Here is a 15,323-nt window from a genome sequence, read left to right as displayed (position 1 = left end):
CCGGGCACCGCTAACCACTACCTCGGCCTGGCCCGGAGGGGCTTGGATAGGCATTCTCCACTTGGACACGCTGCGTGGAAAGGTGTTTCCGTGCAGGCAGAGCAGAGAGGACACAGGTGTTTCCACACGGCACTGTCTCCACCTGCCATCAGCAGGGCTGGAGCGACTAAGAGCAACCAGCGCCCTGTCTACAGTAGCATTGCACCGGCGGGTGAACTGAAGACAGGGGAGAGAGGAGGGAGCAGCAGTAGCCGCGTTTGGCAGGTGCGCCTCTCAGCAGGGACAGGGCCCTCTCAGCAAGAATCACAGACTACACAGCTCCAACAACAGAGTTTATTAATAGGATTGAGCCTCCACCTGCAAATCAAAGCATTTCAAATGCCCGCCACAAGCTGTGTGGGAGTGACTTCCGCACACAAAGGATCAGGTGGGCCTAACCCCACACTGCCCGGCCAGCACCACCGTGAGAGGCTGAGTCAGGAGCTGAGAGTGCAAGGTGGGTTCTTAGTGTCTATGGGGACTTGCTCTCTTGCCCTGGTTCTCCTGGGGGTGGGGTGGGGGGGTGGAGACCACAATTCTTCAGTCCTGGGGCCTGCCCCGTGCAGAGTGCACAGCAGGTGCCCTGCAGGGTGATGGGGAAGCACTGTCAACGCACATAAATACAGACATACGGTTAACAAAAATAGTATTAGAATATTCACAAGTGAGTAAAACCTACTCTCGGGTATTTACAGCAGAGCACAGGAAGTATGTGCAAGGAGCAGGCACCCGCTAGGCTGTCGGGCATGGACGCTGGACTCCCGGGGGGGGGGGGGGGGGGCGTTTCAAAAGCCAGCTTCACGTTAATGCTTCAGGGAGATGAAATGCCAGACAGGCACTAGCAGGGCCCAGCTCCCCCTCAGCAGCTTGCAGGAGAGAACAGGAGGTGCGAGGCTGCAAGCGGCGCAGAGCCCAGCCCTGCCGCAGACCCATCCCCCCATGCAGAGGGAGGGCAGGGCACGTCCCTGTGCTAGGAGCAGGAGATGCCATGCCCTGCGAGGAGGTGAACGCACACTGGAGATGGAATGGCGGCAGGACCAGCATTAGACCAAACGCTGCTGTTACTCAAGCAAGCCCGAAAAACACGGCCGAGACTAGAGCCAGGCAGGTATCTAGCCGAGTGTGCCGCCGCTGAGTGAGTGGGGAGCACTCCAGGGGAGTACCCGCCACCCTGGAGCTAGCAGGGGGCCATCAGCTGGCTTGGAATACTCTGGGGGGAGCTGCCCTGCTCACTGCTAGAGCGTGGCCAGACTTGGAACTCAGCGAAGTGGAACCATGAGGAAGGCGGGCGAGGCCCCTTCTCTCCCTTGCCAGCTGGGCTGCCCCTAGCCGTGCTCTGAGCTTCGGCTCTATTCCAGTGGCCAGGCTCCTCCATCTCCTCAGAGATCAGGTTCCTACTTCCCCCCGGCCCAGGGAAGAGGATGCTACAGCTCCCTGCTCCTGCTGGTTCCCTGTGGGGCAGCATTTGCCCCCACCGCAGTCTCGCTTTATTCCCCCCAACCTGCCAACCCGCCCAGCGGTGAGGAAAGACAGATGGACTCTGCGGCTACCCCAGAGGGTGTGCACAGGAAGGGGGCGGGGCAAGCGGTTCCATGACTGCTGGGGCAACCCCACTTAACTCCTGCCAGGCCCTGGGCAGAGCCGTGTTTACCTCTGCCCTTGCTGCAAGCTACTTGGGCAGCAGCCACCATGGCTCTCCAGAGAGCGACGCTAGTAGAGGCAGGGAGCAATTAGAAGCCAAACGTAAACACCTTCCATGGGACTGCTGCTGACACAGTGTTTTCTCTGTCCGTGACTCCCCCACCTGGCATTAGCTAGGGGACTCCAAGCAAGAAGAGCAAACTCAGGCATGCCTGGTCCCCAGAAGCGGGAAACCGAGTGGCTATTTCCTGCGCTTTGCAGCCCCAGGCCCATGCTTGGAGCAGCCACGTCTAGCGACTGCCGAAGGGAGCAGCTGAGCTGAGGAACGCGGGGTACCTGCTTGGAACGGTGGGGTGGGGTGCTCGGAGCATGTAGGGAAAAGTGGTAGCCTAGGGCAAAAGGGAAGAAGTCAGCACAGTGTAACTCACTGCAGAAATCTACATTCATAGGGAGAGAACAGCATGAGGATCCCGCTGCACCCTTGCCTGGGAACACCGAGCCGGGCCTGACGCCTGTCCCAGCAGAGTGCCCTGAGCGGGGCACAGCCAGCGTAGAGACAGGGCCTTCGGCGCTGGAGCCAGACACAGCGGGAGAGCAGATTCGGGCGCATGCAGCAGTGCATGGCTCTGAGAGGAGTCTCCTGCAGCACAAGGGAAGGATTAGGACCTTCAGGGCTGGGGAGAGACCTACTGTAAACTCTACCCCTTTACTAGACGAAATGGTCTGAGGTCTGCTAAGGGCAAACCTGGGGACCTGGCTGCACCTAACCTTTTCCTACCAGCTCCAGGCGCCGCACACAACAGCCAAGCAATCGCAGCACCAGCTGACCTCACGAACAGACTGCCCAGGTGGGGAAGCTGCATTGATGGTTAACAGCTCTGCCTCCACGCCCACAGCTGGACATGCAGGGCATTCCTGGAACACCCCTCCAAGCACTGGGGGCTCTTCCTAGATATGTACAAAGCCTGCAATGACGGTGGGGCTGTGTAGAAAGGGCGGTGCTTGCCCCTAGAGCCTTACGCTAAACACCTCCACACACACACACACACACTTGTGTCTCCCCCCTAGCCACCCAGGGGGAGTATGTTTCCACCCATCCATCCCTGCTGTTTGGTGACCTGGGGCACGGGCTGGGGTCCTCAGCAGCCTATGGGGAGCAGCCTGCAGAACAACTGCCTTGGTCTCAGGGCTTTTAAAACCAACAGTAAGAGAAGATTGGGATAAAAGGGAGATGGCGGCACATGGGCCAGAAGAGATCTGTGGGGCAGGAGTCCCCGCCCTTTGAGCCGGGCTGCGGGCAGGGGCGCTGCCCCTTGGAATGATCACGTTGCTCTGGAGTATAGCGTGACGGGTTTTTGCCATTTGCTGCGGGCCCAGGGGAGGAGTCAGTGTCCGGTTACTTGCGGCTCAGCAGAGAGCCCAGCAGGAGCACTCCTGCCAGAGTCGCCCCGGTCAGAAGCCACCTGTTGAACTGCTCCTGGCCTTTCCTGCTCTTGGCAGCAGCGTCATTCCCATAGAGATCCACAAAGCGCTCCTGTGGAGAGAGAGAGAGAGAGAAAGGTTAGGGAGCTGCAGAAGCGTGGGGGAGTAGAGGGGAGGCAGAGCTCACATTTAAACGCCAGACAATGACCAAATGCATGCTCCATCTTGTGAGCAGGAGAGATGGGAGACGAGGAGATTCCTGAACTGCTGCTCCCCGGGGCACTCATCTAGGTCGGAGTCACAAGCCCTGTTCTCGAGTCAGGTGACTGCCCGAGGTGGGCCCTGCGTGAGTTGGTAACAGTGTGAGGGCTCTGCACTGGAAAAGTCTGGCCTAGTCTGTCTAGTCTGCACCAGAAAAGCTTTGCTGGCCTTGATGTGCCAGCAAACCCTCCTGGTACAGACGCAGCTTATACCAACAAAAGACTGTTTGTGCCAGGAAAGCTTATACCGGTTCCCTGAATGAAACCCACAAGGTCATTTCCAAATGACGCCACACACCTCATTCACAGTGACTGGGCCTCCAGGCGCACACACCACGGCACCATTGCAAGTAGCCTCCTACGCTGAGCAGGGCATGAAATGGACTGGGAGATTCCCCCCAGGGGTGGGGGGGGGGGAGGCTGGGCAATGCTGTGTTTCTTGTTCACTGCTAGGGTGACCAGATAGCAAGTGTGAAAAATCGGGACAAGGGGTGGGGGGGTAATAGGAGCCCATATAAAAAAAAGCCCCAAGTATCGGGACTGTCCCTATAAAATCAGGACATCTGGTCACCCTATTTGCTGCCTCACCACATGCCAGTGACTGCTCCTTCACCCCCACACCTCTCTCTGCGTTGAGGAGAGCAGGTACTGACACAGATGCCCTTGAGCCTTGCTAGGCAGCAGTCAGGAGAACAGCCTCCTGCCCTGCTCTGGAAGAAGCTAGCTGAGCAGCAGCCAAGACACCCAGGAAATTCAGCTCCTTTTTCCTGAAGTTCCCCCACACCTACCCTGGTCACTGCCCTACAAGGCTGCAGAAAAATGCAGAACATGAGGGACTTGTGTGGATTAAAATACCAGAGTCTCAAGAACTCTGTCAGATTCGGCTGGAAAATCCAGGAGGACAATGTACAGATTCTGAGAACACCCACCAAGGACAAGACAATTGGATCCAATTTGCAGCACTGGGGAAAGAGAACAATGAGTGTGTTCCTGTTGCAGAAGGGTCTTGCAAAACACAGAGGAAGGGCATGTGTGCATCCACTTCCCAAGACACCGAAAATAACTCAAACGCTGAAAAAGAGAATGAGGAGCCTTGGGCAAAGCAACACAAGCCACTGAAAGGCATCGGATGTGGAAGTTTCCTTTGAGAATCACCCTAATGCCTAGACAAATTGGGCTACCCAGGTTTAAAAAGGAAACGATTTCAGAGACACGCTAACGAACAGAGATCCTGCACCAACAACGTAACAAGGAAGAAAGCGCCTGCTACAAATACATTAGAAGTAAGAGGAAGACCAAGGACAGAGTAGACCCGTTACTCAATGAGGGGGGAAAGACAATAATAGAAAATGTGGAAATGGCAGAGGTGCTTAATGACTTCTTTGTTTTGGTTTTCACCAAGAAGGTTGGTGGTGATTGGACGTCTAAGAGAGTGAATGCCAGTGAAAATAAGGTAGGATCAGAAGAGGCTAAAATAGGAAAAGAACAAGTTAAAAGTTACTTAGACAAGTTAGATGTCTTCAAATCACCAGGGCCTGATGAAACGCATCCTAGAATACTCAAGGACCTGACTGAGGAGATATCTGAGCCATTAGCAAATATCTTTGAAAAGTCATGGAAGACGGGAGACATTCCAGAAGAGTGGAAAAGGGCAAATATGGTGCCCATCTATAAAAAGGGAAATAAGGGGAATTACAGACCAATCAGCTTAACTTCTGAACCCGGAATGATAATAGAGCAAATAATTAAGCTATCAATTTGCAAACATCTAGAAGATAATAAGGTGATAAGTAACAGTCAGCCTGGATTTGTCAAGAACGAATCATGTCATACCAACCTGATAGGTTTCTTTGACAGGGTAACAAGCCATGTGGATGGGGGGAAGTGGTAGATGTGGTATATCTTGACTTTAGTAAGGCTTTTGATATGGTCTCACATGACCTTTGTATAAACAAACTAGGGAAATACAACCTAGATGGGGCTACTATAAGGTGGGTGCATAACTGGTTGGAAAACCATTCCCAGAGAGTAGTTATTAGTGGTTCACAGTCATGCTGGAAGGGCATAACGAGTGGGGTCCCGCAGGGATCGATTCTGGGTCCAGTTCAATATCTTCATCAATGATTTAGATAATGGCATAGAGAGAACACTTATAAAGTCTGCAGATGATACCAAGCTGGGAGAGGTTGCAAGTGCTTTGGAGGATAGGATTAAAATTCAAAATGATCTGGACAAACTGGAGAAATGGTCTGAAGTAAAGAGGATGAAATTCAATAAGGACAAATGCAAAGTACTCCACTTAGGAAGGAACAACCAGTTGCACACATACAAAATGGGAAATGACTGCCTAGGAAGGAGTACTGCAGAAAGGGATCGGGGGGTCATAGTGGATCGCAAGCTAAATATGAGTCAACAATATAACGCTGTTGCAAGAAAAGCAAACATCATTCTGGGATGTATTGGCAGGAGTATTGTAAGCAAGACACAAGAAGAAATTCTTCTGCTCTACTCCGCGCTGATTAGGCCTCAAGTGGAGTACCATGTCCAGTTCTGGGTGCCACATTTCAGGAAGGATGTGGTCAAATTGGAGAGAATCCAGAGAAGAGCATCAAAAATGATTCAAGGTCTAGAAAATATGACCTATGAGGGAAGATTGAAAAAACTGGGTTTGTTTAGTCTGGAGAAGAGAAGACTGAGAGGGGACATAACAGTTTTCAAGTACATAAAAGGTTGTTACGAGGAGAAGGGTGATAAATTGTTCTCCTTAACCACTGGGGACAGGACAAGAAATAATGGGCATGAATTACAGCAAGAGAGATTTAGGTTCGCATTAGATGTTAGCAAAAACTTCCTTACTATAAGGATAGTTAAGCACTGGAACACATGACCTAGGGAGGCTGTGGAATCTCCATCACTGGAGCTTTTAAGAGCAGGTCGGACAAACACCTGTCAGGGATGGTCTAGATAAGACCTAGTCCTGCCATGAGTGCAGGGGACTGGACTCGATGACCTCTCGAGGTCCCTTCCAGTCCTATGATTCTATGGGTGCAGACTTTGCCCATTGTCTGCAGAGCCTTTGCTTTCCCATCTTGGCACCAGCAGCTCTCTGGCTGCTGCCACGAGGGACTTGTGCACTTTACATTCACACTTGCCGTTTCTGCCAAAGGCTGGCTGGATTGTTAAACCTGTTTAATCTTTACCATATAAAACATGTGTAATGGTTTAATGTTTAATGTAATGGTTTAATGTTCCAGGTGAAAGAGGCCAGAACAGCTTCTGAAAGGGAAGCACTGTGTAACTGCACTGTGAATGCTCTCTCTTCAGTGCATGTGTAACCAATACAGTGCTCAGCAGCTGAGCTGCCATCTTACTGTTGGCTCATTTCTGGTTTGAGCTCCCCTCCCCGGGAAGGGTGGGGCAGAACTCCCAGTGAGAGATCAAGGGCGGAGCCCTAAACAGCCATCGGGTCAGGTCCCCAGACTGCAGCGTGGGCACATGGAGGCTGCCTAATGGCAGAGAGCCCCGGCCCTTCCGAGGGGCAGGATGGGTCAGCTCCCCCAGGCCTCAGTGACTCCTCCACAGATTGTGCCCCACTAGTGGGGCACGAGGCACTTCAGCTTCCTCCACAGAACAAGCACCAATTGCAGCTACTCCACCCAGCTGCCAGGCCTGCAGGCATTTACCCCTTCCACCAGGTGCACCGCGCCTCCCGAGATCAGTGAACTACCCATTACACCCCCCCACCAGCAATATCTTGGGGACCTGCCAGAGGCTGCCTTTGACCAGGGCCCGGTACAGCACTGGCATGGTCCGTACCCAAAAGAAATCAGGAGTTTCTCAGCAGCCGAGTGTGGGGGAGAGGAGAAGAGGCGGAAGATTGGCATCTGTGTTCCCCCAGCAGGCCCTACTTACATCAGCCTTCTTCAGGCAGGGGCACTGAACGGACACACAAGCCCTGCGCTCCCCACCCTGAACTGTGTGTAAAGAGGACAAAGGGGGAAGCACAGGACCAGTCATGAGAGAAGCGTGTGTCAGGGAGGGGAGAACACCACGAGTGCAGGACAGGAGGCGCACCACGCGCACTGAACTCAGGAAGGTGGGGGGTGGGCAGCAAGGAGACAGCTGAGCTTTGTCTGCTGGGGAGGCTGGACTGGGCAAACCATTCCATGACTGGAGCCCCATTTCCTACAGTTACTCTAAGAACCAACTCCACATGTCTGTTACTGTCTGCTCTGTGCCCACTCCTCTCCTCCCACCCACAGCTAGAGCCCAGTGGGACACACCCGCCCTTCTGGCGGCAAGCTCCACCACAGCCGTGCCCTGCATTCAGCATTATCAAGCTCCAGGAGTATTTCTGGGAAGCTGGGTGTTCTGGGACAACAAGATCCTTGGAGTTTCAGGGCACAGGGCAATCTGAGGCATCTACCAGGAATGCAGCCATTCAGGGCTCGCCCCGTTCGTCCCAGCCCTGCACCTCCTGCCAACAGATGACAGGTTCCTGCCCCCCATCTGAATGTTGAAATACACGTAGATTTAAAGCGTGCCAGCACCGGAGGCCACTGGAGCCCAACTTCTCCTCCCACGACACAGAGAAGGGACAGGACGGAATCAGAGGGATCGTGTGGGGAGCAGCTGGGAAGGCAGTCAGGGGAGAGGGCAAAAGGCCACACTGGCTTGGATTTGGGGAGACCCTCGCCCCCTAAGGGACAAGCACTCTCACCGTAACCCCACCCACCCAACTGCATCAGTCCTGCACCACGAATGGCAGGATCCCCCCTCTTCCCACAGCCCCTGCCCCTCCCTCTGCGGGGTCTGAAGCCCTCCCCTTGCTAGGCCACGCAGCCTGAGCTCCACCCAAGCCACGAGGCCAAAGCGCTGTGCGCAGTGATTATGGAGGGCTAAGGGGTTTTGCACTAGTACAAGTCTGCCCAGTGGGGCCGGGAGGCTCATTCCCTGAGCTGCACAGACATCCTCACCATCTTAGAGCCCCCCGAAAACGCAGGCTAGCCCTGGGGCTGCACGGAGTTGAGAGCAATGCATAGAGCAGGGGCCCTGGCCTGAAGGGACATTTCCAGTAGTCGCTGCAGGAAGGCAGCTTGAAGACATCCATGGCATCTCCTCAGTGAGATGTTCAGTCTGGCTAGAGAGCAGGCCCTGACTGCACGCCCAACCACCCAGCAGAGCCTTGCAGCAGCAAAGCCTGGTCTGCAATCCGAGAATGACTGAGGTAGGCCACACCCTCCCCTGAGCTGGTTCCCTGGAAGGGTCAGAGAGATGGACAGGACCTCGAGAAGATGCCTTTCCAGGGCTGGGGAGTTTGCTGATAATCTGGGTCCAGAGCACATGGAAACATCAGCAGCTCTGCTAACCCGCCCAGGACACTAACTCCTTCCCACCTACCGAGACACTCCAAATCTCCAAAATAAGCCCCACAAGCAGAGCACCAACCCCACCCACAGGTACAGGGCTGCAATGCAGCCTGCAAGAGGTTCTTCCCAATACAGCAATACAATGTGGGCCAAATTTGGGCACCCCATGCCAAGTGCAGAATTCCCATTGGAGTCAACAGGAGCAATGGGCATTCACAAGGCTTTTGTTTAGATACCTCAGTATTAAGCCCAAGTCTGACCCTGGGGAGGGACGGGGAGATGAGAAACTCCTGCTGCGGAAGGTATACTGCTGCAGGTAAACGGCACAGCTGTCCATCAGAGACCCTGGGACCTGCCAGGGCAGGTGCTCTAATCCAAGAGCCACAGCAGTCCTGGCTCTCCTGGAACGAGGGGTCCAAGTTCAGTATGCAGCCAGATACAGAAGAACTTTACCCCCGGCAGCCCTGAAGTTTATCAAGCATACCTGTCCATCAGATTAAAGCAGGAACCGGCCTGGCAAACATTTCCCAACACAGCATTCCAGAGAGCAGGGCAAATCTGAGGCTAGCTTTGTTCTTCTTCTAGCTCACTGGGTAAGTAAACAGGCCTGCTCCCCTGCTACGCACAAACTGCACTGCACAGAACTCAATACCAAAGAGGGCCAGCAAATGGGAATCGAAACGACAACAAACAACGGTAATGAGAGCTTGCAGCCGAGCATCTCCCCGCCCCGCCCCACAAGCAACTGATGGGCCCCAGACACAGCTTTGCTCCCAGAACACTGCATGAGAAGCTAGCTCTGTGTCCTGGACGAACCTGACCTGGGCTGAGGGCCCTTTTCTTCCCCCACAGGAGCGGGGCTTGTATTATATTCAGATTGCCATTTTCCCAGCAGGATTTTCTCTTGAATAAATAAGGCTGCAGTAAGTCAGCCAGTCTGGAACAGCACAGATCAGCTTGGAGTGACCCTGTGTCTGTGTCACGCCTTATTGTGCGATGCACAGAAATCAGACAGGCGGCAGCTCACTGCTGAATCCCCTCCCGCTGCCTGAGCCTCTAGAGGGTTCTCCTGACTCCCACAGCTGTGCCAAGGAACTGCACGGAACACCTGGTAATGTCTCCATTACCAACCAGACAAGACAGCAAGAGACAAGCTGTGAGTGTTGCCATGGTCAGCTACGTGGGTTTCAGTTCCTAAGCTACAGCTGTGATCGACAAGTAGCTCAGCCAATCGCTTTTAAATTGGCTCCTCCCCACAAGTCATAGAAAATGCAGCTCACTTCCCCCCATTACTTAGAAGACGTGAAACATCCTCAAACCGTGTGGCTCCATCACAGCTCCTTGCAGAGTGTCCAGCCTTCCCAACCTTGCTGTGTGCACATGCTAAGGTTTTCACAGATGGCCAAATTCCAGCCTGGAGTAAGCAGGGATATGGGGATTTTCAGAGGCCCTGCGGCTTTGCACCTGCTTGCACCAGGACTGAATTTGGCCTGAAGCCTCTCTCATTTGTCACAGACCCACCCTTTTGTGGGCTGCCACACGAGGCTGCTGCAGAGATTGATAAATGTGCAATTTCAAAAGCAAGTTTTTCAATGGCCTGTTTGGAACAGATGGGGGTCATGTAAAATCCCAAGCGACATCAATTTCTTGCTGTGGCCTGGAGCAAATCGCTTACCCTCTCTGCCTCAATTTCCCCCTGTAAAATGGGGATCATTTTACCTCTCAGGCACGTTAATGAGGACAAATTCATTCCTGTTTATATTGTACTTCAGAGCACCTAATAAGTAGTTCACGCTACGGCCAGCTGGAAAGGGCCCAGATCCAGGTGTCAGAGGGTCTCTGTGGCTGCATCTTCAGTTACCCACTACTGCTGTTTCTCTGCTGGATCAGGTTGGTGACCTCTTTTCCCAAGTCAAACTTTTCACAACCCCCTTACATTCACTATAAAAGTCAGAGTAAAAACATGTAACAGTGATAAAAATAAGCCCCTATGGTGTATGTTGAGAGGCTCACAGAGAATAGTTGACCTTGAGGGCTCAGGGTGTGCGGGGAGGAACAAGATTTTTTTTTTAAACCTGAGATTGTTATAAAGTTTTCAACACCTTGCGACTGGAGTCTCCTGTTCGCCTTTCTTGTCCCCCTGGGGGCCATGACCTACTGATTGCAAAACACTGCTCTAATGAAATGAAATATTAGTGGACCTTAGGCACAAAGCATTCCCCGGCCAGCATGGACTCCTGCTAACTTATACCACGTGTCCCACCATGCCAGCCTTATTTTTCACTGTTCTATTGGGAAGGATGAACCAGATGTGTGTGACTATAATTCCCATCCATTTAGAGGAACACAGAAGGCCGATAGACCTAAAGTGAAACCTATCAGCTTCTTTGGGCCCTGCAGTCCTGTTATGTTGTATCCCCTGCACCATTGCTGTGAGGAGCAGACAGGCCACTGATATGAGAATCCTGCCCAGAGAGAAAGAGATCAGGATTCTTGTATATTTCCAATGTCCTACCTATTCACAGGTGGGAGCGGGAAGGTCAGTGTGCTGTGTTTTTGATAATAGAGAAAGCGAGCCCTGAATGTGTTGGCAGTTGTGCCCAGCTAACACATGGGGATGATAGCAATAGTGCTGAAAGTGGATAGATTTTCCCCTCCAGGACTGGTGTTTAAATGGTTGGGCATGTCAGCCTTAACAATGTCCCTTTCCACATAGAGAAGGGAAAGAGAAAGCATGCAGCCTCCAAGAATCTGTCTCATGCAGAGAGCTCGAGCTGGATGACAGGGAGCAGGCTCCAGATCCCAGGAATGGATATTTTAATGTATAAAGTGCCCTGTGAACAAAGTCTCTTTCTACTGATAGATATTGAAAGGCAGCAGGAGTGGGACAGAACACTGCACGCTTCTGTGTACTTCGTGCTGGCTTGGGGGTTCACATGACACAGGCATCAGTGGGGGTACACAAATACCGTCACATAAGAAAGGTTTTGAAAAGGGAGATGCATCCCAGGAGCAGACAATCAAAATTTTGGCCTTGCTCCATGCGAGTGACAGTTCAGCTCCCTTCTGTACCACGGACACCCAGTTTCTTCCTATTGGGGTCATTTGCTAGGACACACTCCCACAGATGTGTCCAGAGCACTTTGGGCTACAGGGTCAGAGGAAGCACTTTGCTCCCCAGGAATGGCTAGTTAATGATTCCCCAGCAAGATGCTGGGCAGGAATGCATAAGCTCCTCCCACCGCAAACAGCCATTCTGTGTGGATATGCGTGACCTTGCCACTCCCCAACCTCCATTCTGAGTGCATATATTGCCTCTCCCCCCTCCCCACCAAAGTGTCCCTGGTAACACAGTGTTTATTCAGAAGGGTCCATGCAGTCATTCTCTAGACTCACAGCCCAACAGTTCCCTGATCTGCCAGTTCTCCGCTGGGGCTGCCTCACAAGAGGACAGGGGGAAGTAAGAGACAAAGGCACTGTCTGGCCCTGGTCAGGTGCACTAGAGACCTTTCCCTCCCTCCCGCTGCAACCCCGGATGCTGCAGTCTCCGTATCCTCTCAGGAAAGCACCAGACCTTTGTTTTTAGGGTGACCAATATTGCTATGTTTGGGGGGCGGAGGAAATCAAGACCGTGGAGATCCTTTTATTTAGCATTGGGCTCAATAAGGAAAAAAATCCTTGTTCCCCCTACACAGGGGGTGCGTTGTCATCAGGCAGAGTGGTAGCATGCCTAGGTAACTGACAAGCTGCCATATTTGCATAGATTTGCAGCACTACGGGATTTAGACACAAGCACAGCACCAAAAACTGGCACAAAGAAACCAAGAAATAAGTCTTTCCACTTGGTAATAAAACCAACGGCCCCTCCCCCACAAGAAACACTGCAGCACAGACACCCTAGCAAACGGAACTGCTACAGGGAGCTAGGGAGAGGTCACCCAGCATAACGAAGGGCCTTCGCTAGGGCCCGAGAGATGAAGCAGACTGGCTTGGCAGAGTGCCGACAGGGCAAGCAGGCTGGCCTGGCATTTTGTTTCTAGTTTTGATAGTATCTGCCTCTGAGCTTGTGGAAATCCTTAGAATTCTTCTTGGAACTAGACTTGTTTTGAAACGCTTATTTCTAAGAAAAGAAAGTGTTTGCTGAGCAAGAGATAAATGGCATCTGGTGAATACATGGAGCTATCAGGCACTCCAGGCAGGGAGGGACAACACTGGAGGAGCATGGAGCACCCCTCCTCTTCCTCCAGAACTGGACAACATGCAGCTGGCAGGGCACTGAGGGCTGCCCGGCAGAGTGGCCCCCGTCCCTTTCCATGTTGATGTGTCTGGAGAAGCCAGAGAATTCTATGGAAGTCACTAATGCTCTCCATTCCAGCCACGCTGCATGGGGCTCTACCCCCATCCCACGCTCGGTTCCCAGACTCGGCAAGCCCAGACCGGGGGCAGGCAGGCAGAAGGGACAAGGCTGCTTTAGCTCAGGATTTGGTGGACACACTGGAGACTAGCAAAGTGCAGGTTACCTTCCAGTTCATGCACTGACCCAGGGCCTCGCTTCCCTTATACCTGAGGTCTAGCCCCCACAAGTGTCAATTTCAACCTCTTCAGTCCCCTGTTCTGGATCTCAGACTAGTCCAGACACGTCCAGATATTTCTAGCCTCCCCCAGTCACCTTTATCTGAGAGGAAATGTTTAGAATTCCTGAGTTGCTCAAACGATGACTCTCCGATAGCAACAGCACTTACAAAGAGGCTCACAGTCAGTCAGTACTGGCTTACCCCAGCCTCCCAAGGGTAGATTGTTTTACAATCTCTCTGCATTTCACACACCCCCTTCTTCCCCCCCACCCAAGAGGCAACAGATACACTAACAAGGATGGGGCAGTAGGTGACAGTGAAATATAACAGAAGCAATTATGCCAATAGGTAGTGAGGTATCACCTCACCTCCAAGCCACCCAGGAACCATTCACTGGTTCAGCAGTGCAGTTCAGCATCTCTCTGTATTTGTTTTTGCCACCTTCACCCTCCCTGCTGGTCAGAAGACATTGTACATACACAGAATCAGATTCACAGCCCGTACTCCACTCCATCAGCTCCATTCACCACCTGACCCAGCACAAAAGTAGAAGGGATCCTCATTCCCCTCCACAGCGCTGAAAGCATGATACCCATCTTACACCTACACTGAGCTTGGCCTCCTGAAGGTCCCACAACACTTTGCATATCTGTTTAAATGTGTAAAGCAGGCAGTTACCGATCACTTCACCCACCATAAAATGCAGCCACCTCTGGGGTGAGATGCAGCAGCTGTTTAAACAGTGCCAACAATGTCAACTGGGTGTGAAGGAGGTATCTCAGTAGATAACCATATTCTATCAGATTTGAAATTCGGCCAGGACACTGGCATTCACATCCCTATCTGGAGACTGGTGGGGACTAGTGCTTGAAATGTACTAGTAGTACCGACCCTGTGAGCTGGGTTAGTTTCATTCTCTTGTGTCTAGGTAACTATCTGAAACGCTAACACTAGACAGGTGGGAAGGAAATTAGTTGCACTCTCTATAGTGAAATTGGGGACAGGGCCAAGTGAAGCAGACCAAGTTCCTTTTTCAAGGTACAAGCAGGATTCAGCGAGTAGCAGTGATCCATGAGGACAGGTGAGGGAAGCAGATGTAGGGGGATAAACCCTGTCTAGTCTCTTTGGGCAGCAACAGATTGTCTGAGCCATGGCTGGGATACAGAGGAGAGCAGGGCAGTTAATAGGGGGAAAAAGGGGTTTGGGTACCAAGAAAGATTCCTTGATGTGGCATGGCTGAAGTGCGCCAGCATGCGAATGGGTCACTTGGCTCTGTACAGCAGAGGAGTCCCTCCGGTCGCAGAGGAAGTGTGACAGATGACAGGGAGGGACTCCTCTGCTGTATCTTTGCAGAGCTAGTCTGGGCAGGGTTCAGAAAAAAACTCAATGGCCTTTCATACAGAACATTCCATGTGGAGGAAACAGGCAACAGACCAGCCCAAGGGCCACACCTTCCACCTAGCAATGCCATTGTCACACCTGCTTATTTACAGCCCATGCCTGTAAGGCAGGGACTGTTCCAACCCAGTGACTAAACACACAGCGGGGTGACCACCATGCACACAGCTCTCTCTGCCACCCCAACAAGATCTGCTTGGGAAATAGGGTCATAAAAGAGCAGTGTACCATTAGAGAAAAACACCCCAAACAGTTCAGCAAATACACGAGGCTTCTCTTTCAAGAGTCTCAAAGCACTGTCTAAATATAAGTTAGCTCTCAAAACCGTCCTATGATGCGGATCACTATTATCCCAGATGGGGAAACTGCACACAAAGCAGTTTAAGTGACCAGCCCAGAGTCACATGACAGTCTGTGACAGAGCTGGGAACAGAATCCAGGGCTCTTGACACCCAACTGCTGGTGTTTAGCCACAGGACACTGTTCCCCTCAAATGAGGCGCTCGATGTTTCTAGTATACCCGTAACTGTAACTGTTACAGCTACAATACCTATGATGCATCCCAGCCACCGGGCAGAAGCTGCCATTAGAATTTGGATTAATGTGCATTTGGGAATGGT

General features: G+C 52.3%; 1 protein-coding gene across 3 annotated transcripts in view; it reads right to left on the bottom strand.

The window, feature by feature from the left end:
• Positions 1-319: 319 nt before the first annotated feature.
• Positions 320-15,323, bottom strand: part of BCL2L1 (BCL2 like 1) — a 31,721-nt gene continuing 16,717 nt past the window's right edge. For all 3 annotated transcript variants that reach the window (XM_084646027.1, XM_084646028.1, XM_084646026.1), the window contains one exon: positions 320-3,214. In XM_084646027.1, the coding sequence (XP_084502153.1) occupies positions 3,077-3,214 (138 nt within the window). In that variant the 3' untranslated portion in view covers positions 320-3,076. The remainder of the gene's footprint in view (positions 3,215-15,323) is intronic.

The sequence above is a fragment of the Lepidochelys olivacea genome (assembly GCF_965140295.1).
Source record: "Lepidochelys olivacea isolate rLepOli2 genome assembly, chromosome: 13".
Taxonomy (NCBI): Eukaryota; Metazoa; Chordata; order Testudines; family Cheloniidae; genus Lepidochelys; species Lepidochelys olivacea.
Note: the sequence above shows the minus strand (reverse complement) of the source record. Positions and strands in the feature narration are given on the sequence as shown.